Genomic DNA, 23,784 nt, shown 5'->3' on the forward strand with positions numbered 1-23,784 from the left:
TTTCTCAATTTGTAATCCAGACCACCATTTCCAAACCCAGATGTCCAGGTTAGGTACCAGACCGCCCCCAGGTACCCAGAAGTCCCTCCCTGGCCAGAAAGGCCCTCTCAGGACCTAGCCTTCATTGAGGGCCCAGACCTACCTCCTGTTCGCAGACCATTATGGCGAGGACCAGAAGGCCATTGCGGGGAACCCTACTGGAAGCCAGTGCCTATTCCTTAATTGGAGTCCAAATAACCAGGCTAGTCCTGATCACCAATTCCTCATCCTGAGGTCCTGCCCTTGCCCCAAAACTCCCAGCTAGGCCCATAGCACCCACTAGTGACCACACCATGCCTGAGCACTCAGACTTACATCCGGGTCCCAGACCTTCATGCCAGGGCCAAGTAGGCACACCTGGGGCCCAGGCCACAAACCTGGAACACATGGTTTTATCAGGGGATGAGCACTCTATGCGTAACTCCAACTACTATTCCTTAACCTAGATTCTCAGATGAGGTACCAGGGCTCAGACTTCACTCTGGGCCCGAAATGCCCTCACAGGACACAGATCTCAGACTGGGGCTCACACCTATATCTGGGAGCCAGACTATCATGGCGGGGCTGGAAAGTTTATCCCGGGGCCCAGGCCTAAAACACAGAATCCAGACTTGTATCCTGGGTGTACTTCTCAATTTGTAACCCTGACCACCATTTCCAGGTAGGCATACCTGGGACCCTGGCCACAAACCTGGAACACATGGTTTTATCAAGGGATGAGCTCTCTATGTGTTACCCCAACTACTATTCCTTAACCTAGATTCTCAGGTGAGGTACCAGACTGTCCCCAGGGCTCAGACTTTTCTCCGGCCCAAACTGCCCTCACAGGACCCAGACCTCCACCTGGGGCTCACACCTACATCTGGGACCCAGACTATTTATGGCGGGGTCAAAAAGTTTATCCCGGGGCCCAGGCCTAAAACACGGAATCCAGACTAGTATCCTGGGTGTACTGTTCAATTTGTAACCCTGACCACCATTTCCATAACCCAGTTGTCCAGATGAGGTTATCAGACTGCTCCCTGGCACCCAGAAGTCCCTCCCTGGCCAGAAAGGCCCTCGCAGGACCCAGCCTTCATTGAGGGCCCAGACCTACCTCCTGTTTGCAGACCGTTATGGCGAGGACCAGAAGGCCATTGCGGGGAACCCTACTGGAAGCCAGTGCCTATTCCTTAATTGGAGTTTAAATAACCAGGCTAGTCATGACCACCATTTCCTCATCCTGAGGTCCTGCCCTTGCCCCAAATCTCCCAGCTAGGCCCATAGCGCCGCCTAGTGACCACACCATGGCTGAGCAACCAGACCTACATCTAGGTCCCTGACATTCATGGCAGGGCCAAGTAGGCACACCTGGGGCCCAGGCCACAAACCTGGAACACAGAGTTTTATCAGGGGATGAGCTCTTAAGGCCTAACCCCAATTACTATTCCTTAACATAGATTCTCAGGTGAGGTACCAGACCGTTCCCATGGCTCAGACTTCCTTTCAGACCCGAACTGCCCTCATGGGATCCAGACATCCACCTGGGGCTCACACCTACATCTGGGACCCAGACTATCATGGCGGGGCCGAAAAATTTATCCCGGGACCCAGGCCTAAAACACAGAATCCAGACTTGTCTCCTGGGTGTACTTCTCAATGCGTAACCCAGACCAACATTTCCAAAATCCAGATGTTTAGATGAGGTACCAGACTGCCCCAAGAGCCCAGAAGTCCCTCCCTGGCCAGAATGACCTTCCCCAGACCCAGACCTCCGTTGAGGGCCCAGACCATTTATGGCAAAGACCACAAGGCTATTTCGGGGAAACCTACTGGAAGTCAGTGCCTATTTCTTAATTGGAGTCTAAATAACCAGGCTAGTCCTGACCACCATTTCCTCATCCTGAGGTCCTGCCCTTGCCCCAAACCTCCCAGCTGGGCCCCTAGCACCCCCTACTGACCACACCATGCTTGAGCACCCAGACCTACATCCAGGTCCCAGACCTTCATGGTGGGGCCTAGTAGGCACACCTGGGGCCCAGGCCACAAATCTGGAACTCAGAGTTGTATCAGGGGACGAGCTCTCTAGGCCTAACCCTAACTACTATTCCTTAACCTAGATTTTCGGTGAGGTACCAGTCTGTCCCCAGGGCTCAGACTTTTCTCCGGCCCGAACTGCCCTCACAGGACCCAGACCTCCACCTGGGGCTCACACCTACATCTGGGACCCAGACTATCATGGCAGGGCTGGAAAGTTTATCCCGGGGCCCAGGCCTAAAACACAGAATCCAGACTTGAATCCTGGGTGTACTTCTCAATTTGTAACCCTGACCACCATTTCCATAACCCAGATGTCCAGATGAGGTACCAGATTGCTCCCTGGTACCCAGAATTCCCTCCCTGGCCGCAAAGGCCCTCCCAGGACCCAGAGCTCCATTGAGGGCCCAGACCTACCTCCTGGTCGCAGTCCATTATGGCGAGGACCAGATGGCCATTTAGGGGAACCATACTTAAAGCCAGTTCCTATTCCTTAATTGGAGTTTAAATAACCAGGCTAGTCCTGACCACTATTTCATCATCCCGAGGTCCTGCCCTTACCCCAAACTTCCCAGCTGGGCCCGTAGTGCCCCCTAGTGACCACACCATGCCTGAGCACCCAGACCTACATCCGGGTCCCAGACCTTCATTGTGAGGCCTAATGGACCCACCTAGGGCCTCGGCTACAAATATGGAACACAGAGTTATATCAGGGGATGAGCTCCCTATGCATAACCACAACAAGTATTCCTTAGTTATATCAGTGGATGAGCTCTGTATGTGTAACCAAGATGTTCTGGTGAGGTGCCAGACTGTCCGCAGGGCTCAGACTTCCCTCTGGGATGGAACTGCCCTCACAGGACCCAGACCTCCACCTGGGGCTCACACCTAAACCCAGACTATGATGGCGGGGACGAAAAGATTATTCAGGGCCCCAGGCCTCAAACCCAGAATCCAGTCTTGTACTAGTGGTGTAGTTGTCCATCTGTAACCCAGACCACCATGCCATAATCAAGATGTTCAGATGAGGTACCAAGACACCCCCCCACCACCCCCCCACCCCCCATGGACTAAACCTCCTTCCCTATCCTGAATTGCCCTCAAAGAACGAGGATCCGGGTCCTAGAACTTTTTTATTGTATTTTTTAATGGATTTTTCACAAAGAGGAAGAGAGTGGGGTACAGTGTTAGAAACATCGATGAGAAAAATCGATTAGCTGCCTCCTGCAAACCCCGCACTGGGGCTGTGTCCCCAACCAATGTACATGCCCCTAACCATAATTGAATCTGGGACCCTTCAGTCCACAGGCCTAGGCTCTATCCATTGAGACAAACAGGTTTCAATCGCGTCTCAGACTTTTATAACTTGGACCAGTAGGCCATTCTGGGGACCCAGACTAGAACCCATTGCCTATCGCTTTATTGGAGTCCAAATATCCAGGTGAATCCAGACCACCAATTCATCATCCTGAGGTCCTGCCCTTGCCCCAAACCTAGCACCTGGGCCCATAGCGCCCCCTAGTGACAACACCTCTCTCCAAGCCAAGAGACCTACACCTGGGGCTCAGACCTGCATCTGGGTCCCAGACCATCATGGAGGGGCCCTGAAGGTTATTTGGGGGCTCAGACTTGAAACACAGAATCCAGACTTGTATCAGGGGTGTAGTTCTCCATCTATAATCCAGACCACCATTCCAAACCCAGTTGTCCAGATGAAGTACCAGACTGCCCTCCAGTGCCCACATCTCTCTTCCTGGCAAGTACGGCCCTCTCAGGAACCAGACCTCCAGCTGAGGCTCAGACCTACAACCGGGTCCCAGACCATCATGGCGGGGCTCAGAAGATTATTCTGAGGCCCAGGACTCAAACACACAATGCAAGGTGGGGAATGGTCTCTCAGTCCAGCCTGCACCCTCTTGTAGTTTAGGACCCCTCGGGGGATGTCCATCTGCCAGCCTGGGGAGCTGTCCTAAGCTATTAGTTGGACATCCTTAGTGCTGACGTGAGCTGTGCTCTCCATGAGCCGGCTTCTAGCTGAGCAGTGCTCCCCCTGTGGAAATGCACTGACCACCAGGAAGCAGCTCCTGTGTTGAGCGTCTGCCTGCTGTTGGACAGTGCACTTCATGGCAACCAGTCATTCCCCGTCATTCTGATTATTCTGCCATTAGGGTCAATTTGCTTATTACTCTTTTATTATACAAGATTTATATAGTCATTAGTAAATTGTATATTATTAGTAATATGTATATTTACTAATGATTAAAATATGCATAAATTTATGTATATATACTTGCATATAATTTACATGCATAAAAGAAAACCATTTTAAAATAAAGAACTTGGCACTGTTGGGAGTCAAATTGCCAAAAGTGACATTCATTTACTGTTCAATAATGACTTGCTGAGTCCCCAGTTTGTGTCAGGAACCACACAGATAAAGTGGCTAAAAAAAATTTCTATTTAGTTATTTTTCCTTTATATTTTGCAGTTCTGACTCAATTTACCTACATAAGCCTTTTTTTTCCTTATTTAATTTTTGGTGTTTAATTCTTATGCTTATGAATAAAAAAATGCTCTGCATATATGCCTTTATTTGTATTCCTTTAAATACATACATATACACAATTATTTTCTTGATACTTTTAAATTGTAAATTTGATTTATTCCTTCAAGTATTTGTTTTATTTGCTTTTCGTGGAGTGAATTAAGTTGATATCTTTTAATATAATTTTGTATTGTGATGAGCAAACCATAGTCAGAAGCATTTTATCATGGTTCAATTCATAATCTGTATTCTGAAGGTTTGCAGAAACCAATATTTTGCCTAATTATTGCAAATCATAAACCATCACTTCCATGCAAACTGCACACATGCCACCTTTTATTGTTAGGATGCATTTGATATTTCTATTCCCATTTCAGTAGGATTTATACCTAGTTGACTCCTTAGAATTTGTATGTTCAGGGAAGAATTAAACATGCATTAGAATTCTAGCAAGGCCTTAGGGTCATAGCATATGTAAAAACTAGCAGTTTGACACTGTATTTGAAAAAAATTTAGTCAGTGGTTGTATTCCCAAATTATTTAGTACTAGGTAATATACAGTATCTTGTCACAGAATTTAGAAGGTCCTGAGTGCCAACTGCTTTCCTATACTCTATAATATGAAAGCCATTACATCAGTTTCCCTTCCTAGTCAGGCTGCAAAAGTTGAGTATCTGGGAAAGTTAAGAAAACTATCATTTACAGAGGCCACCATTCTTTATCAGATGATTTTAATTAAATCAAATGCTGATCATTAACTAAAGGGAAACTGAAGTCAGAGTTTGCTAAGTATTGATGATGAAACTGTCTCTGTGGGTCTTATTACAAAACTTTGTGTTGCAAACAAAATTCCCTACTGTAATTGGTAAAAGTGGGTTTACTTGCTAATCAGTTTCAAGGGGGCTTATTAAAATGACATTTCTCAGTTTCATCATGGGGACATATTAACTGAAACCAATTTCAGCAGACAAAGTTTTCAACTTAAGATTAATGAATTTGCAGTTTAGTTTGAGTATATTGAGATAATTATCCTATTCCTCAGGGATGGCTGATTCCACTGCTTCGAAGCACCTTCCTTTGGGAGACAAGTTAGTATAGTGTGAAGAGAAAAAGTTTTGAAGCCAGATCTAGGTTTGTACTCTGGTTCTTCTACCATCCACCCATGTCTTCCTTGGAAAGTCATAAACTCTGAGCCCCAATTAATAAATAAAAATACTATGTACAGCCCAGGACAACTTTGAGTAAATCTATAATGGATATTACATCATTTTGCAAACTAAAAATTGATGATACTGTAATGATTATGAATAGAATGATAATGAAAAGAATAATAATAACAGTAACTCAAATTTATTGGGTGATTATTATGTGCCAGGCATGGTACTAAAAAGGTCTATGTACCTAAGATAGTTATTCTTTACAAAACACTGTGGTGTAAAATACTTGTTCTCATCTTTTATATGAGAGGCTCAGAGAATTTAAATAATTTGCCTCAAGTCACACCTGATAAATGTGCTAGCTAGAATGGAGATTCAAGGAGAATATATATGTAAGAAATTATGTATTTGAATACAAGAAATGATATTGAGATTGGAGGCATGCAGCAGAGATTCAAGAAAAATGACAATATCAAAAATATAAAATAGATACAAAACTTGGAAATGAATATAAAACGCTTAAGGATGACTATTATTATTTGACTCACATAGCAGAAATGATAGTAGTAATATTCACCAAGATAAAGCACAAAGAATGAACATCAGATTTGAGAATATAGTCTTTGGCATGCAGAAACTAAGGCACTTAAGACATCCAACTTAAATCAATTATATACATTTGGATATAAAAGTCAAGCTTTAAGGAGATGTCTAAGATATAAAAATAAATTTGAGTTTCCTTGATAACTGATGTTGTGAGCATTAAAAAGAGTTTAATAAAGGAGTAACTAGAAGAAATAACAGCAGTAAAGTAGAGGCAAAAAGTGAAATCAGTGTGGTATGAGAAAAACAAAGAAAATGTGATCTCTACCAAAATCCCAATGGCATTTTTTACAATCATAAAATTCACAAGGAATCACGAAAGATCCCAAATGGCTAAAGAAATCTTGAGAAAGAATAAAGCTCAAGGCATCAAAATTCTTCACTTCAAAGTTTATTACAAAGGTTTAGTAATTAAAACTGTATAGTATTGGCATAAAAACTGACATAAAGATCAATAAAACAGAATAGAACACCCAGAAGTCAACCCATAAATATATAGTCAAGTGATTTTAGACAAGGATGTCTAGATAAATAATAAGAAAGGGATAGTATTTTTAACACATGGTGCTGGGAAAACTGGATATCCACATGCAAAAGAATGAAATTGAATCCTTATCTAACACCATATGCAAAAATCAACTCAAAGTGAATTAAATGTAAATCTTGGAACTGTACCCTGGAAAAGTATACAGAGGGAAATCATGGTTTTGGATTTGGCACTTATTTCTTGGATATAGTACCAGAAATGAAAGCAAGTTAGATATGTAGAACTACATTAAACTACAAAGCTTCTGCATGCAAAAGAAACGATCAACCGAGTAAAAGATAACCTACAGAATGGAAAAAATAGATTTTTAAACTATACATTTGATACATGGTTAACATCCAAAATACTAGTATATGAGACTCCTATAACGGAGCAATTAAAGAACCCCTGAAAACAATTAAAGACATTTCTCCAAAGACTGGAAAGGGCAATTAGTCATATGAAAATATGGTCAATAGCACTAACATGAGGGAAATGAAAGTCAAAACCACAGTGAAATATCTCCTTATTCATTTAATGTGGCTGCTATTAAAAAATGCTAAATGATGGTGTGGATGTGGAGAAATTTAAATTCTTATACAGTGCCAGTGGGACTATTAAGTTGGCACAGCCACTATGGAGAACAGTATGGAACAGTTCTCAAAACATTAAAAATAGAACAATCATATTATTCATCGTTTGACTATCCACTTCTGAATATATATCCAAAGAATTGAAATCAGGATCTGAAAGATATATGCACTCCCATGTTCATTGCATCATTATTCACAACTTAAATGTCTATGGATAGGTGACACAGAGTAGAATGGTGGCTGCCAGTACTGGGGTGGGGTAAAGTGAGAGTTGTTCAATGGACAAAAAGAATTAGTTATACAAGATGAATTAGATCTAGAGATCTACTATACAACATGTTGTCAATAGTTAACAATACCTTATTGTGTACTTAACATTTTGTTAAGAGAATATATCTCATGCTAAAGGTTCTTATCACCATTAAAAAACAACAACAAAGAAAATGTAATAGCACAACAGGGGAGACAATGTGCATTTCCAAATTTCAGAGGAAATATAAAATAATATATATATATATATATATATATATATATATATATATATATATATTTGTATTGATATTGACAGGAAGGGAGAGGAAGAGAAAGGTAGAAGCATCAATGATGAGATAGAATCATCAATTGGCTGCCTCCTGCATGACCCTCACTGGGGATTGAACCTGCAACCCAGGCATGTGCCCCGATTAGGAATCAAACTGTGACTTCCTAGTTCACCTGTCGATGCTCAACTACTGACCCACACCAGCCTGGCTAAAATTTTTTAAATTATCATTGCATTTATCAACAGTGTAATAGCCAGACAAACGATACCGAACTGGAGGGAAAAGCAGGATTGGAAAGAGCAAAAGATTGTGAAATATTGGAAGCAGTAGACAATTTTTAAAAAATGTTGGTTACCTCTATGAATTTTATTCAATACACATATATCTAGAGACATATAACATATGTGCTATATGTTATATTTTAAAATGGTTTTCTAGTCTGAAATTTAATGAGAAATTAAATTTTAGCATTGACAAACACACGGTTCATTTTTTTATATAGTTCACCCAAACAGAGTCTAAAATTATGGTAGAAGCAGGATTCTTTTTCAGGTAGTTTTTTGGAGTACCTTGGCTTTATTTATGTTTCTGATTTAGCTTACTTTTAAAGGCAAATGTGTATCTTTTCTTTTGAACACTTAAAACTTTACCATGGAGTTTATAAAGTTCTTCACATCTACTAATTCATTCAATATTCACAAAAAAACATAGAAGATGCACCATTTTTACTTGATTTTATAGTTGAAATTGAGGCCTTCACAGAGTGTGGGTGTTGCCGTAAGTAAGTTGCTCAGGATTTAAGTGCTAATCTTATTCTTTCACAAAACTTGAGTTCTTATTTACATGAATGTGGCCTTAAAAATGTTGTTTTCATTAGTATAGTCTAGCTTTTCCTTCATGAAAATAGTCTTATTGATATCCTTGAAGTATGGTCCCTTCACAAATACAGATAATTAAAATATGTTTTTTAAATCCTCAGAATAATTTGTGTAGCTCATCAAACTTTGAGAAAAACAGGAAAGAAAACATTACAGCTTTCAGTTATCTCTAGAGGTTCAAATTTAGACCCAAAGGAAGCCAGGAACTAATATATCATCCAAACAACTACAGAATGAGCTCACAGGGAGCCAGAATCATGGCGTGGCAGGTGAGTTCAAGCAGTTTGCCTGCAAAGTTTGTACACTGAATGAATTGCTATCCTTCCACCCTATCCTAGCTGAGCTGTGGTATTAAATGGAATCAGTCTGCTTTAGAGATAAGATATCTCTAATATCTTAACTGCATTTTTCCCTCTCATACTGCCTGCTTTTTAGTACTTTATAAAGAATATCTATTTGTACTTTTACTACTTCATCAATCTTCAGTTCTTTCAATTTCTGATGAACTGTTTTAGCTTATATACCATAAAGTACTTCATCTATATAAGCAGGAATGGGATATAGGAAAATGAATAAGTCATACTAGGTTATTTTTATATATTTTAAAGCTGTGAAGCATGCACAAAATTGAAACACAAGGAAATAATCAATTTTCATTTATGAATTATACACTTTTTGTGCTGCCATATTTATAGATGCATAAAAAAGATACTGGCAAAAAAAACAACGCACTCAAGTATTAGTGTTAGTTGCCTCAAGATATTTTTTATCAGATAATATTTAACTTTTAATCTACAATCTACCTTACTTTATAAACTCACAAAGCAAAATAAAGAGGTGTTAAGAAGACTATTTTGAGAGTAAAACATTCCTCTACCTGGGGCAAGTTTTGCCTGTTTTAGAGAGTTAAGGTGGACCTTTTGCCACAAGATGACATGATTCAAGGTGAGAAAATATCAGTGATCACTTTTCCCCAACACTGGAAGGGGCCATGAAAAGTGTCAGTTTTATTCTTCAACTTGCAACAAAATCTGTCAGAATAGATGGCTGAAGTGAACAGCACTCATGTTACTGAATTTATTCTCAAGGGAATTACAGACCGGCCAGAGCTTCAGGCCCCATGCTTTGTGGTGTTTTTAGTCATCTATCTGGTCACAGTGCTGGGAAACATTGGACTGATAACCTTAATCAGGATTGATGCTCGACTCCACACACCTATGTATTATTTTCTCAGTCACTTGGCCTTTGTTGACCTTTGTTACTCCTCTGCTATCACGCCGAAGATGATGGTGAACTTCGTTGTGGAACATAACACTATTCCTTTCCACGCCTGCGCAATACAACTGGGCTGTTTTCTCACCTTCATGATCACCGAGTGTTTCCTTTTAGCTTCCATGGCCTACGATCGCTATGTAGCCATCTGCAGTCCCCTGCACTATTCAACCGTGATGTCCAAAAGGGTCTGTGTTCAACTGGTGGCAGTTCCATACATATACAGCTTTCTGGTTGCTCTGTTTCATACCATTATCACCTTCAGGCTAACTTACTGTGGCCCCAATGTAATTAACCATTTCTACTGTGATGACATCCCCCTCTTGGCTCTATCCTGCTCAGACACACACGTGAAGGAGATTCTGATCTTCGCCTTTGCTGGCTTTGACATGATCTGTTCTTCTTCCATTGTCCTCACCTCCTACATCTTTATTGTAGTTGCCATCCTAAGAATCCGCTCTACCCAGGGTCGACGCAAGGCTGTTTCTACCTGTGGCTCCCACATGGTGGCTGTTACTATTTTCTATGGCACCCTCATCTTTATGTACCTGCAGCCTAAATCAAACCACTCCCTGGACACAGACAAAATGGCTTCTGTATTTTACACAGTGGTGATCCCCATGTTGAACCCCCTCATCTATAGTCTAAGGAACAAAGAGGTGAAAGATGCCTCCAAAAAAGTCTTGGATAAAGGTCGTGAAACCTTAAAGACATTAAAATTAAGGAAATAATACTACCAAATGCTTTACTAAGTACAAAAAGGGAAATAAGTCAAGCTTTCTTTGCTGATATTTCATGGAATTCTTTTCCAATCAACTGAAAATGGGACTATTTATAACGTCAACAGACCTTGACATTGTATGTAAGGACCCGGGCCAGTCCTGGAGAGTCAGTATGAGTCAGAGGACCACTCGGCCTTTAGAGACCACTGAAATTGTCTTCAAACACAAGCACACTAGCAAGGACACACACATGGGTCCCAAGAAAAGGCAGTGGCCTCCTTTTGAACGGCTCTGGGACCAAACTCCCTCAGTTTGTATTCTATCTCCTTCCTTTATTATCTGTGCAACCTTGGACAATTGGCCTGAACTCTGTGACCCTCTTCCCAATTTTAGAAAATAATAAGACCCTACTCATTGGCTTATTTTGAAGACTAAATAAGTTAATATTTATAAGATGCTTAGAAAAATATCCTGTGTTAATAAGTGCTAAATAAATGCTTGTTATTTAAATGTGTGCTATATGTAATTAAAGATTAATTTATTGAGTACTCAAAAACTCATTGTTTTTTATTTTATTTTATCTTTTAAAGTATTACATAGAGTAGTACATATATCTCCTTTTTTCTCCATTGACCTACCCCGAGCTTCCCCTACCCCCGTCACATGCCCTCATAGGTTTCTACCACTTATTAGGCACTTAATCAAGTAGTCTTACTTAAAAAAATTAAACAAACCTAGAAGTGTGTGAGGTTTCAGCTCTGGGCCTTGATGATTTATAAATTACTTAAGGTCACACAACTAGTTATATGAAAATTCTAAGTGCAAATTCGACTACCTGAATTTTGTTTTCCTAACACTATGGGTATAAGGATAAGGTGTATTATAATATAGATTTTCTAGATTTAAATCTTACAATCAATATTAGATTTTAAAATATAATTTGAAGAACATGGTTTATAATAAATTATACTTTCAAATGAATAAATTCAATGTATTTGCATTTTTGTTCTAATAGAAATAATTCTAGGAGACTGCTATTTATTCAGTTACCCTTATAGGATCATGACATGAAATTTAAAAGTCAATGATTTGATGTACTTTTATTTTGACATTTCATAAAAATAATTATATTAGTGATTTAGTATTTTTCTATTATTTTACCTTTGTAGAAGGAGATAGTGAGAGTTGCAATCATTGGATAGAGAGCTGTTTGAGGTTTGTGGCACTAGCTAATTATTTCCTCTTCTGTGCTTACTTTGTAAATAACTCAAATGTGCTGCCAGAAGGTACTTTTAGAACTATGGGAGTTGAATAAATTCTCCAGTTTTAAAAGCAATTTTGACAAAGAAATATGATGTTACTATTCACCACAGTTTGTCTTCTGATAATATATTCATATAGACTAATAAACATACCTATTCTCACCTGTCACATATGAGACAAATAGAAGCAGCATAGACAGTCTCTCTCTTTCTACAGGTAAAGAAATTCACACCTGTAGAATCTTGGTGCCTCACCTGAAAAACACAGGCCTTCTTCAGTTTCTCTGCACCTTTCTGCTTCATAAAATGATTAATAAGAGCAATGCTCAGACACTAATTAAATGGAAGTTTTCACATCTTTACCCAATATTAAATCCTTACTATCAGCAATCCTTTCTAAGGTAAATCTGGCTTTTCTCAGGGACCAGGAAATTCAAGTGTACTTGATAGACATGTTGTTCATTGTTCCTGGGCTGGGGCACACAGTTTTGAGCAGCCGCGAGGACTGGACTGCAGCCATTGTTTCAGGTGGGGGGCTTATCTCTTGAGACACTGGTCCCTCCATCAAAATATCAAAATCAACACTCTTCCTTTTATCTCTAGGTATATTGAAATAAGATGTTTGTATTTTTATCCCTCTTTTTGTGATCTCCATAATATTTTTGTGTCCTGATATGGAATCAAGAGATAGATAGATAAAAAAAAAAAATAGTAGGAAATGGATTCATCATTGGCAGTGTTCAAGATTAGTGAAGAACATGACAGTTTTCAGAAAGTTTGCCCCAAATTTGAGGTTTGCTCCTCCTGGTTCTGTGGCATATAAAACTCCAATTACTTGTAAAATAAGGAAAATGCTCACCTCACAACTGGTGTATAAACATTTAGGTAGAAGTATATGTAAGGACAAAGGCACAATCAACCGAATATAGGGTTGGTGAATATCAGCTTTATTATCATTATTGTCAATGACATAGATCATCTTAAGGACATTTTTTTCTGTAAATAAAAGGGTTGGATTTTTTGTACCTACAACTAATCTGTGGTCTACTTTGAATAGAAATCCTAGCACTTATTCTTGCATATTGATACTAATAGCCTCAGACTTTATATTATATTTTCTTTGATTTAGTTTCTCTTCAATTCTTGTCAGTTTGTTGACTGAAGACTGAATTGCTACTAAAAGAACAGGACCCTTTCTGTATAACTTGTTTTTAAATATTTTATTTGAATAAAAGACCAGAACCCAAGCATGCTGGAAGAGGCTAATGGGGGGAAAGGAAGACCTATGTAATACTTTTAACAATAAAGATTTAAAAAAAAAAAAAAGACTATTAGCCAATACTAAAATTTATGCTCTACTATTAACAATAAGTGAAAGAAAAAAAGTAGATGAGATTTATTGAGTATTTGTTATTGTTTAGCCTAATTATAAATTAGAGTCCAAATAACCAGGCTAGCCCTGACCACCATTTCATCTTACAGAGGTCCTGCCCTTGTCCCAAACCTCCCAGCTAGGCCCATAGCGCCTCCTAGTGACCACACCATGCCTGAGCACCCAGACATACATCCAGGTCCCAGACCTTCATGGCGGGGCCAACTAGGCACACCTGGCACACAATCCACAAACCTGGAACACAGAGTCGTATCAGGGGATGAGCTTTCTGTGCATAACCCTAACAACTATTCCTTTACCAAGATGCTCAGGTGAGGTACCAGACCGTCCCCAGGGCTCAGAACTGCCCCCACAGGACCAAGACCTCCACCTGGGGCTCACACCTACATCTGGGACCCAGACTATCATGGCAGGGCCAAAAAGTTTATCCCGGACCCAGGCCTAAAACACAGAATCCAGACTTTTATCCTGGTGTATTTCTCAATTTGTAACCCAGACCACCATTTCCATAACTCAGATGTCCAGGTGAGCTACAAGACCGCCCCCAGGGGCCCAGAAGTCCCTCCATGGCCAGAAAAGCCCTCCCAGGACCAGACATCCGTTGGGGGCCCAGACCTACCTCCTGGTTGCAGACCATTATGGCGAGGATCAGAAGGCCATTTCGGGGAAACCTACTGGAAGCCAGTGCCTATTCCTTAATTGGAGTCCAAATAACCAGGCTAGACCTGACCGCCATTTCATCATACAGAGGTCCTGCCCTTGCCCTAAACCTCCCAGCTGGGCTCATAGCGCCCCCTAGTGACCACACCATGCCTGAGCACTCAGACTTACATCCGGGTCCCAGACCTTCATGGCTGGGCCTAGTAGCCCACCTGGGGCCCAGGCCACAAACCTGGAACACAGAGTTGTATCAGTGGACAAGATCTCTATGCGTAACCCCAACTACTATGCCATAACCTAGATTCTCAGGTGAGGTTCCAGACCATCCTTATGGCTCAGACTTCCCTCCGGGCCCGAACTGCCCTCACAGGACCCAGACCTCCACCTGGGGCTCACACTTACATTTGGGACCCAGACTATCATGGCGGGGCCAAGGCCTAAAACACAGACTTGTATCCTGGGTGTACTTCTCAATTTGTAACCCAGACCACCATTTCAATAAGCCAGATGGTCCAGGTGAGGTACCAGACCACCCCTAGGGGCCCAGAGTTCTCTCTCTAGCCGGAAGGGCCCTCCCAGGACCCAGACCTCCGTTGAGGGCCCAGACCTACCTACTGGTCGCAGACCATTATGACGAGGACCAGAAGGCCATTTCAGGGAACCATATGGAAGCCATCTATATTTGGGGGACAAAGAAACCAAGGGATATAAAGGGAGAACTTCCTCCATATTGACTTATTCTGGATTTGGAGGAATGACCCCTGAGTCACTGTACTAGTACATGTGAAATAATCTGAAAATAAATGTTGTGGGTTTTTTCCCCCTGTATCTTTGAGTACTGCTGCATATTTTTCGGTCACCTGGTAAATTCTTCTGTATTATGCCATTACATACTGCCTTTGAATAATCCACAACACAGCCACAGTCCAATAGATCCGGAGGTAAACTCTGTGAATTCAACTAATACTAGAGGCCCAGTGTGTGAAATTATGTGAGACCCCAGACACGCCATGCACTGCCATGGGACCCATCAATGCACCTCCTGGTGACTGGTCACTTGATCGTTACAGTGTTATGGTTACTGGCTTTTTATAATATAGATTGTATGTTTTGTACTAGTTGTTGTTTCCTCTAGAACATTTTCCTTGTATTACATCACTTTGAAAATATCTGAATAACAACAATAACAACAACAACAAAAACACGCAATGACATCTTATAAACATGAGCAATTATGTTATGATTAATCTTTTGGAATCCAATTTGCTTAACAGGTAAGGAACATTCACTTGAAATTTTACATCTGTGTACTGATTACAAGCATAATAAAGAATTGATAACTAAAAACCAATATTGTTTTCATACATGTGAAACAACTTACAAAATGTTTAACTACATTTTATGATTTTGTCTGAGGTTCATTAAATTTTGTATTTAAGAGGTCACAATATGTATGCATTATATTGAAGTGAGTTAACTTGCTATTGTATTTTGCAGCCTACAAGTAATGATTTAGATCGCACCAAAAACCTCCGGTGTGGCTCAGCAGTTGAACATAGACCTATGAACCAAGAGGTCACTGGCTTGATTCCTGTTCTGGGCACATGTCTGGGTTGCAGGCTCAATCCCCAGTAGGGGGCATGTAGGAGGCAGCTGATTGATATTTCTCATTGATGTTTTTATCTCTTTATTGCTCTCTCTTCCTCTCTCTCAAATCAATAAAAACATATTTTAAAAAAAAAAAAAGATCTACCTTAGCTGGTTTGGCTCAATGAATAGACCGTCGACCTGTAGACTGAAGTGTCCCAGGTTCAATTCCGGCCAAGGGCACATACATTGATTGCAGGTTCCTCCCCGGCCAGGGCCCAGGTTGTGGCTTGTGCAGGAGTCAACCAATCAAAGTGTTTCTCTCACATTGATATTTATTTCTGCTTTTCCCCATCTCTCCCACTCTCTCTAAAAATCAATTGAAAAAATATCCTCGAGTAAGGATGAAAAACAAAGATCAGTGGTTATCAGGGCAGGGGATAGTAGGGGAGAGATGAATAAACATAATACAGAGGATTTGTAGAGCAGTAAAAATTCTCTGTATAATATTATAGTGATGGATATAAATAATTATACTTTTTTTTCCAAACTCATAGAATGTATTACATGAATGAACCCCTTAGGTAAACTGAGGATTTTGATATGTAAATATAGGTTTATCAACAATAGCAACAAATATACCATATTCCGGCTAACAATGTTGATAATGGGGAGACTATGCCTTGTGCAACAGGGGTATATGACACATCTCTGTACCTCCCCCTCAATTTTGCTGTAAACCAAAGCATTCTAAAAAGTAAAGTCTTTAGAAAATGTTCAACCATATCAATAGGGACATTGTAAAGTGAAAAGTAAGGTCACTTTCCTGGCATTTTAAAATCAAAACTATGACCCAAACACCTTGTTATTTTTCCCCTGTTCAACTATGGAAGAAAATCTTACCTGCATAGTTCATGTCTTTCAAGACAACCTAAAATTCTCAATACCACAGTGAAATAAAAAATTTATGATTTTAAGGTGCTTAGTTCTTCCTCTCTATTATTGAAACATCTCATGGTCAAAAAGAGCAGATCATTTTTATCCCTTTTTTTTTTTTTTTACAATTCAACATACAAACATTGATGAAATATCTACTATGTGCAAGCAAAACCAACAAAATACTAATTTCCATGAAAATAAAGATCAGGAAACTAAATCCCAGAAGACAAAGGCTCCTGTGCTTCATGTCACTGTACCATTGGATAGCCTTTATTTAAATTGTTGATACTTCATATCCAGTACTTCTTTAGTAACAGGACAATTCATTATTAATTACTAGAGTATACCTTTTTGATAATTTTTTTCAAAGCATTTTTTACCTCCTGATTCCTCAAGCTGTAGATCAATGGATTTAGCATGGGAATCACTACCGCATAGAATACTGAAGCAAATTTGTCTTTGTCTAGCGAGTGGCTTGACTTGGGCTGAAGGTACATAAAACTGAGGGTCCCATAATAAATAGTGATAGAAAACAGGTGAGAAACACAGGTAGAAAGGGCTTTCTGTCTTCCTGCAGCAGAACGGATCCTTAAGATGGCAAAGACAATGAATACGTAGGATAACAGGACAATGATAAGAGAACAAAAAACATTGAACCCAGCAATGATTAACAACATCAGCTCTTTGACTTGGGTATCAGAACAGGCCAGAGCAATCAAGGGAACATCATCACAGTAAAATTGATTGACCACATTAGAGTCACAGAAAGACATGTGGAATGTCGCCACTGCTTGTATGAGTCCCACGGTGAATCCGTAAATATAAGAGCTAGTGACCATTTGAATGCAGAGTTTCCTAGGCATGAGAACTACATAGAGTAGAGGTTTGCAGATGGCCACGTACCGATCATACGCCATGACAGAGAGCATTAATAATTCCCAAACGGAAAATGTGATAAAGCAACACACTTGAGTGGCACATGCATAAAATGACAGACTTTTAATTTCACGAAATGAGTTCACGAGGGTGTTTGGTGTGATGGTGGAGGTACCATAGAAATCAACAAAAGCCAGATGACAGAGGAAAAAATACATGGGTATGTGAAGTTGAGGACTGACCTGAATTAGCACAATCAAACCCAGATTACCCAAGGCAGTAACTAAGTAAATCAGTAGGAATACACAAAAGAGAAGGGCTTGAAGCTGTGGATTATCTGTTAGGCCCAAGAGGATGAACTCAGTGACTGCTGAATAATTGCCTTTTGCCATGAAATAAACAATTCTGCAATGAACTCTCCCAGAACACACTCTCTGAATAATCTTGACTTGTGAGATAAAATCAATTCAATGTGGGAAGATGCCCTGAATCACGAGGAGGTTATGTTAAGTTCAGTCTACCAGTAAGTAGATCTCTGACAGGAATTATGAGTAGGTTTTACTTATGCTTTCACTGTGAAAGGGTTTGGTCCAGGCAGAAAGTCCAACATAGAAAATCCACTATAAAAAAAAGGAAAAAGTACTTTGATTAAAGTTTTACTTGGTTTAATAGGAAAAGAAAGTAGGTTATACTTGGTTAAGTTATAAATATTATTTAGAAACTGAGGGCAGATGTCTGTTCTGAGATGTTTGGTTCAAATCAACACTAGCACAATTGCAAAGTCTGTGTTGTGCTTTTCTTGAAATATAAAGGAAAAAAAGAAACATTAAAGATTTAAGTGATTTTGATAGCCTATATGAGTGGTTTCTTAAATTGTACATTTATCTCATAAAATTATCATTTCATCATTTCATAAGAACATTAAGAGTTACCAAAAATAGATGTGAAAGATATAAAACTCATAACAAACAGCTCCAACAAGGGGTAAATATCCAAAACATATAAAGAATTCTTACAACACAACATTAAACAAGCAAACAATCCAGTTAAAACTAAACAGAGAACCTGAACAGATACTTCTCCCAAGAAGACACACAAATGGGCAACAGGTATATGAAAGGATGTTCAACTTACTAGCTACTAGGAAATGCAAATAAAAACAATAATGAGATATTACCTCACACCTACAAGAGAGGCAATGACAAGTGTTGGAGAGGTAGTGGAGAAAAAGGAACCCTCATTCATATATGAACTAGTAACCCCTTTTCCAAAAACTTTGAAAACATTTATTTGCCAAGATAAATGCACCCTTTTGTTAATAGTAGAAATATTCATAGTGGCCAAGACATGGAACAACTGAAGTTTCCTTTGATAGATGATTGTATAAAGAAGATATGGTACATATAGAATGGAATACTACTCAGCCATAAGAAAGGATGAAATACTGTCATTGTGACAACATGGATGGATCTCGAAAAATGTCATGCTAAAAGAAACAAGTCAGACAGGAAAAGTAAAAAAAACAAAAAACAAAACTATGATTTCACTTACATGTGGGTTATGAAACTGAAAGAAACAAATGAACAAACAAGAAAGATAAATAAACAAAAACTTACAGACACAGACAACAGTATGGTGGTTGCCAGAGGAAAAATAGGATTGTGAATTTTCTGGCTATATATTTTGGAAGAATACTCAGCAGTGAACAATTTTTTAGATTGTAAAACAGCTTTTAATTTGAAGAGACATCGTTTTAGTATCTATCTCCAAGTTAGTAAATGGTCAAAAGTGAATAATATTTGGGCAATATTTAGAATAACTAAATTTCACAGGGCATTTTTATAAATTCAAGCTGTATTATGAATGCTTAAAAGCTAGTGGAATTGAAATTATGCCTTTCTTTTCTAAATAGAACAAAAGATAAGGTAACTTGATTTTCCTTTACTTCTACATTGTCTCAGGTAACCTCACATGCACCTTGTACGGTTTAGATAGATAAAACATAATCCTATATAATAAAAGGGTAATATGCAAATTGACTCTAATGGTGGAACGACCAGTCACTATGAGGTACACTGACCACCTCTTGGTCCCTTCCTTCGGCTGGCAGACTCTGATTGCCCAATGGTGAATTTGGAACCGAGGGTAGGTGGCGGCAGGGGGTGGGGCCGGCTGCTGGCAGAAGGGGAAGTTGAACCTGATTGGAGCCCAGGTCTAGAAACCGTATCCACACACCAATTTTGTGCACCAGGCCTCTAGTAAAATGTAAAAACCATCACCCTTTATTTATTTTTTCTTGGAAACTTTATCTTGATCACTACTTTATCTATTTTTTCCCTTTTACCACTTTCAAACCAAAAATCTCAGAACAGACATCTACCCTCAGTTTCTAAATAATATTTATAACTTAACCAAGTATAACATTTTAAGATTAGGTATAATAAATATAACAATTATCCATTTAAAAATTATTTTACTCTTAAATGTCTTTTTATCCATTGTATGTTTTAATCCTATCACAATAGATTTATCAGCCAACACTGTTTTCACCTTTATATTGCTATGGGAACTGAGGTATGCATAAACACAATAAACTGTCTGAGATCTTTTGCTGAAGCAAATGTTAGACCCAGCATTCACATTAAGATTAAACTCCAAGGAATCCATACTCCAACAAACAGCTGTGATGCAGTCAACGCACCAGCCTGACAGGAGGTTGTTAATTCTCTTGATTTAATGATAAGGTTTTGGTACATAGAATACAGACTCAAAATCTGCTACAGGAGCTTTGTGAGCAAATGGGGAGCCACTGAAATTTTCAAATGGGAGGTAAATGTATCTAAATAGAATAGAAGATGAGGAAAGAAACATTGAGAACTGTAGATTAGACTAATCTTATCTCTCTATGATCCATCAAATTATATAATTAAATCAAAGTGGACCCAGACCTAAGAAATTTTTAAGAAATATTTTTATTTGAATGTAATCTCTCTCTAGGCCTTAATAGCATATTTCTAGTATTTGGTCATTAGCATTCAAATGAATCTAAGATAAAAATTATTAAATGATATGAATGATTATCAAACTCAAATCCATTTTCTGTATACTTAAAATTATAAAATTATCATTGCACTTATTTGAAAAATATACTCGAATATTTATGGCTATAACTTTTTCTATATTACAGTGTATTGTAATTCCCATTTATCAATTGCTCCTTCAAGTTCATAAGGAGAGTTGGTATGATGGTTTAGGTATTTAGGCTCACAGAAACAAAAAAATGATATGCAAGTGCTCACAATTTACTATGCCCTTTTTCACACTGTTTAATCTTTTTTTTTTTAAAGACTCCAAATTTAGTAACTTTGTTATTTAATTGATAAACTTGTGAGAGCTTGTACATACTACAGAGCCTATTGCTATTCTTTAGCAATAAGCATGTGTTCTTTTACTATCCCACATTGCCTACTATGTTCATTGTGTTATACTATAACATAATCAATAGTAACCAACTTACCCAAGGTTTACCTGGTGTAACTGCATATGATCCTTGTTATTGCCAAAATGGTCTATAAGTTTCAATTATTTTGAATATATTTGTTTAGAATGTATGATGCCCCTCTGGGATTCTATCTATGAATTAGATTATTATTATATTTTAAAATAACTGGAAACAATATAATGAGGTCTCATAGGCATAGTAAAAAAGCAGTTTTCTCAAAGAGTCTTTTGAGACCAAAGCAGGCTTCCAGGTAAGTGGAAAGCCATGTTAAAATAATGATATAAATAAAATTAGGATGCACTACTATTATATTTAATAAAGACAACTTGTTAAATACATCAATATGAAAATGTTTTACAGTTTTTCAAATTTTCTCAAAATATTAGCAAATCAGGAAACAATTATTTAAATTATTCATCTTTGCTTTTAATGTGGGATATTGTCAATGAACCAGAAAATCTTGAACTAGGGATTTTGGTGGTGTGGAGAATCTGAACTTTAGTCTCTGTTCTACTTGTAACTAGTTATATGTTCAAGTATTAGCTTTTGATGCATCCTTTTATTTGAGAAATGAGGAAATTGGTATACATTCTTATGAACCAAAGAATTAATCATTTTAATATTTTTTTCTATTTGAATAATGAGATAATGGTGGTTAATTCTTATGGTTACTTTTATGTTCAGAAATTAGATTCTCAATAAACAACTTCAGAGAAATGTATTATTCTTTGAATAAATATATAGAAATATATTGAGACAGGCATAGACATGGAAACAATTCAAGTGCCCTTTGATAGATGGTTGGACAAAAAAGATATTGTATGCACATATAAAATAATATTACTCAGCTATAGAAAAGATGAAATACTGACATTTGCAACAACATGGATGGATCTTGAGAATATCATGCTAAGCAAAATTTGTCAGACAGAAAAGATTAAGAACCATATGATTTCACTCATATGTAGGACATAAAAATGAAAGCAACAAATGAACAAACAAGAAAAGCAAGTAAAAACTCATAGACACATGCCGGAAGCCAGTTTCAGCATGTCAGCAGGGCTGAGTCATCGGGGAAGGCTAAAAAACATCTCCCCCAAACCTGAATAGGATTGCTTGCTGCCAGACAGCTCAGAGCATCTTAATCTGCATGTTATCGCTTCCTGTTGGCTAAACATGAACAGATGTAGGCTATTCCCCAAACTCACAATGCTTCTGTAAACCCTACCCTTTGAAGTGTACTATCTCCATCTTGCCTTAGGACAAATTGTGTTAATAAAAGCAGGGTCCTGAGTCAAGAAGGTAGTCTTTAGTTCCTTCAGCTGAAGCTTCTCTGACCCCCAATGCCTTTCAAAATTATCTTTCATCTTTGGACTCCTTATTGAATCTACGCGCAGCTCCTTTCTCCAGATTGCTGAACCCTTTGTAATGCTGGGACCCCAGCAGACACAGACAGCAGTATGTTAGTTACCAGAGGTAAGGAGGTGGGGAATAGTAAAGTGTAAAGAGGATCACATATATGGTGACAGAAGATTTGACGTGGTGGGCATACAATGCAATATATTAATCATGTATCATAGAATTGTACACTTGAAACCATATAATCGTATTGATTAATGTTGCCCTCTTATTTTTTTTTTTTTAAAAAAAGACTAGGCATTTTGATAGTTTTTTAAGAGGAAGACAAATCAGACCACTTTAATTTGCTTAAGTCACTTTCTTAATTTAATGAACAGAAAAGTCTGGTTTCTGCTGTCTATGACTTTCTTCAGGGCGTCTTTCACCTCCTTGTTCCTAAGACTGTAGATCAGGGGATTCAACATGGGGATAATCACTGTGTAGAAGACAGAGGCCATCTTATCTGTGTCAAGGGAATGGTTGGAGCTTGGCTGTAAGTACATAAAGATCAGGGTCCCATAGAATATGGTAACTGCCAGCATGTGAGAGCCGCACGTGGAGAAAGCCTTGCGTCTTCCCTCAGCTGAGCGCATCCTCAGGATTGTAGAAATAATGTATACGTAGGAGACAAAGACAACCAGAAGGGAAGATATGAACATGATGCCAGCACAGGCAAAGATCCAAAGCTGTTTGGAGTGAGTGTTCGAGCAAGTTAGCTTGAGGAGAGGCATGTCATCACAATAGAAATGGTTGATGACGTTAGAGTGGCAATAGGAGAGGCGAAAGGTGAGGATGGTATGAAACAGTGCAACGAGGAAGCTATAGCTGTAAGGGACAGACACAAGCTGAATGCAGATTCTTGGGGACATTACAACCATATAGAGGAGGGGGTTACAAATGGCCACATATCGGTCATAAGCCATGGAAGCCAGAAGCAAACATTCGGCTGTCATGAAAGCTAGGAAACAGCCTAACTGAGCAGCACAGGCATTGAAGGAAATAACATTTTGTTTGTATAAGAAATTCCCAAGCATTTTAGGTGTAATGACAGAAGTATAACAGAAATCAACAAAAGCCAGGTTGCTAAGGAAGAAGTACATTGGTGTGTTGAGTCTTGCATCTGTCTTAATGACTAAGATCAAACCCAGGTTGCCTACTACTGTGAAGAGGTAGATGGATAAGAAAACCACAAAGAGAGGCATCTTTAAATCCTGACGATCTGTGAGGCCCATGAGAATAAACTCCTTTACCTGGGTGCAATTGATCTGGGCCAT

The 23,784-nt window shown here is 38.9% G+C and overlaps 3 protein-coding genes across 3 annotated transcripts; 1 reads left to right on the forward strand and 2 right to left on the reverse strand.

Moving 5' to 3' along the window:
- Nucleotides 1-9,942: 9,942 nt before the first annotated feature.
- On the forward strand, nucleotides 9,943-10,902 carry OR8U3 (olfactory receptor family 8 subfamily U member 3; the record flags this gene model as incomplete). Its single annotated transcript, XM_084894895.1, has 1 exon — nucleotides 9,943-10,902. One exon carries the CDS (start codon nucleotides 9,943-9,945, stop codon nucleotides 10,900-10,902), a length of 960 nt encoding a protein of 319 aa, XP_084751021.1.
- A 6,161-nt stretch (nucleotides 10,903-17,063) lies between these two features.
- On the reverse strand, nucleotides 17,064-18,002 carry LOC311628054 (olfactory receptor 5AL1-like; the record flags this gene model as incomplete). The annotated part of the gene is made up of 1 exon (XM_084894931.1): nucleotides 17,064-18,002. The coding sequence occupies one exon, from the start codon at nucleotides 18,000-18,002 to the stop codon at nucleotides 17,064-17,066; it is 939 nt and encodes a 312-aa protein (XP_084751057.1).
- Nucleotides 18,003-22,824: 4,822 nt separating this feature from the next.
- Nucleotides 22,825-23,784, reverse strand: LOC311628020 (olfactory receptor 8U9; the record flags this gene model as incomplete). Its single annotated transcript, XM_084894894.1, has 1 exon — nucleotides 22,825-23,784. The coding sequence occupies one exon, from the start codon at nucleotides 23,782-23,784 to the stop codon at nucleotides 22,825-22,827; it is 960 nt and encodes a 319-aa protein (XP_084751020.1).

The sequence above is a fragment of the Pipistrellus hanaki genome, assembly GCF_964339955.1.
Source record: "Pipistrellus hanaki genome assembly, chromosome: 9".
Classification (NCBI taxonomy): Eukaryota; Metazoa; Chordata; class Mammalia; order Chiroptera; family Vespertilionidae; genus Pipistrellus; species Pipistrellus hanaki.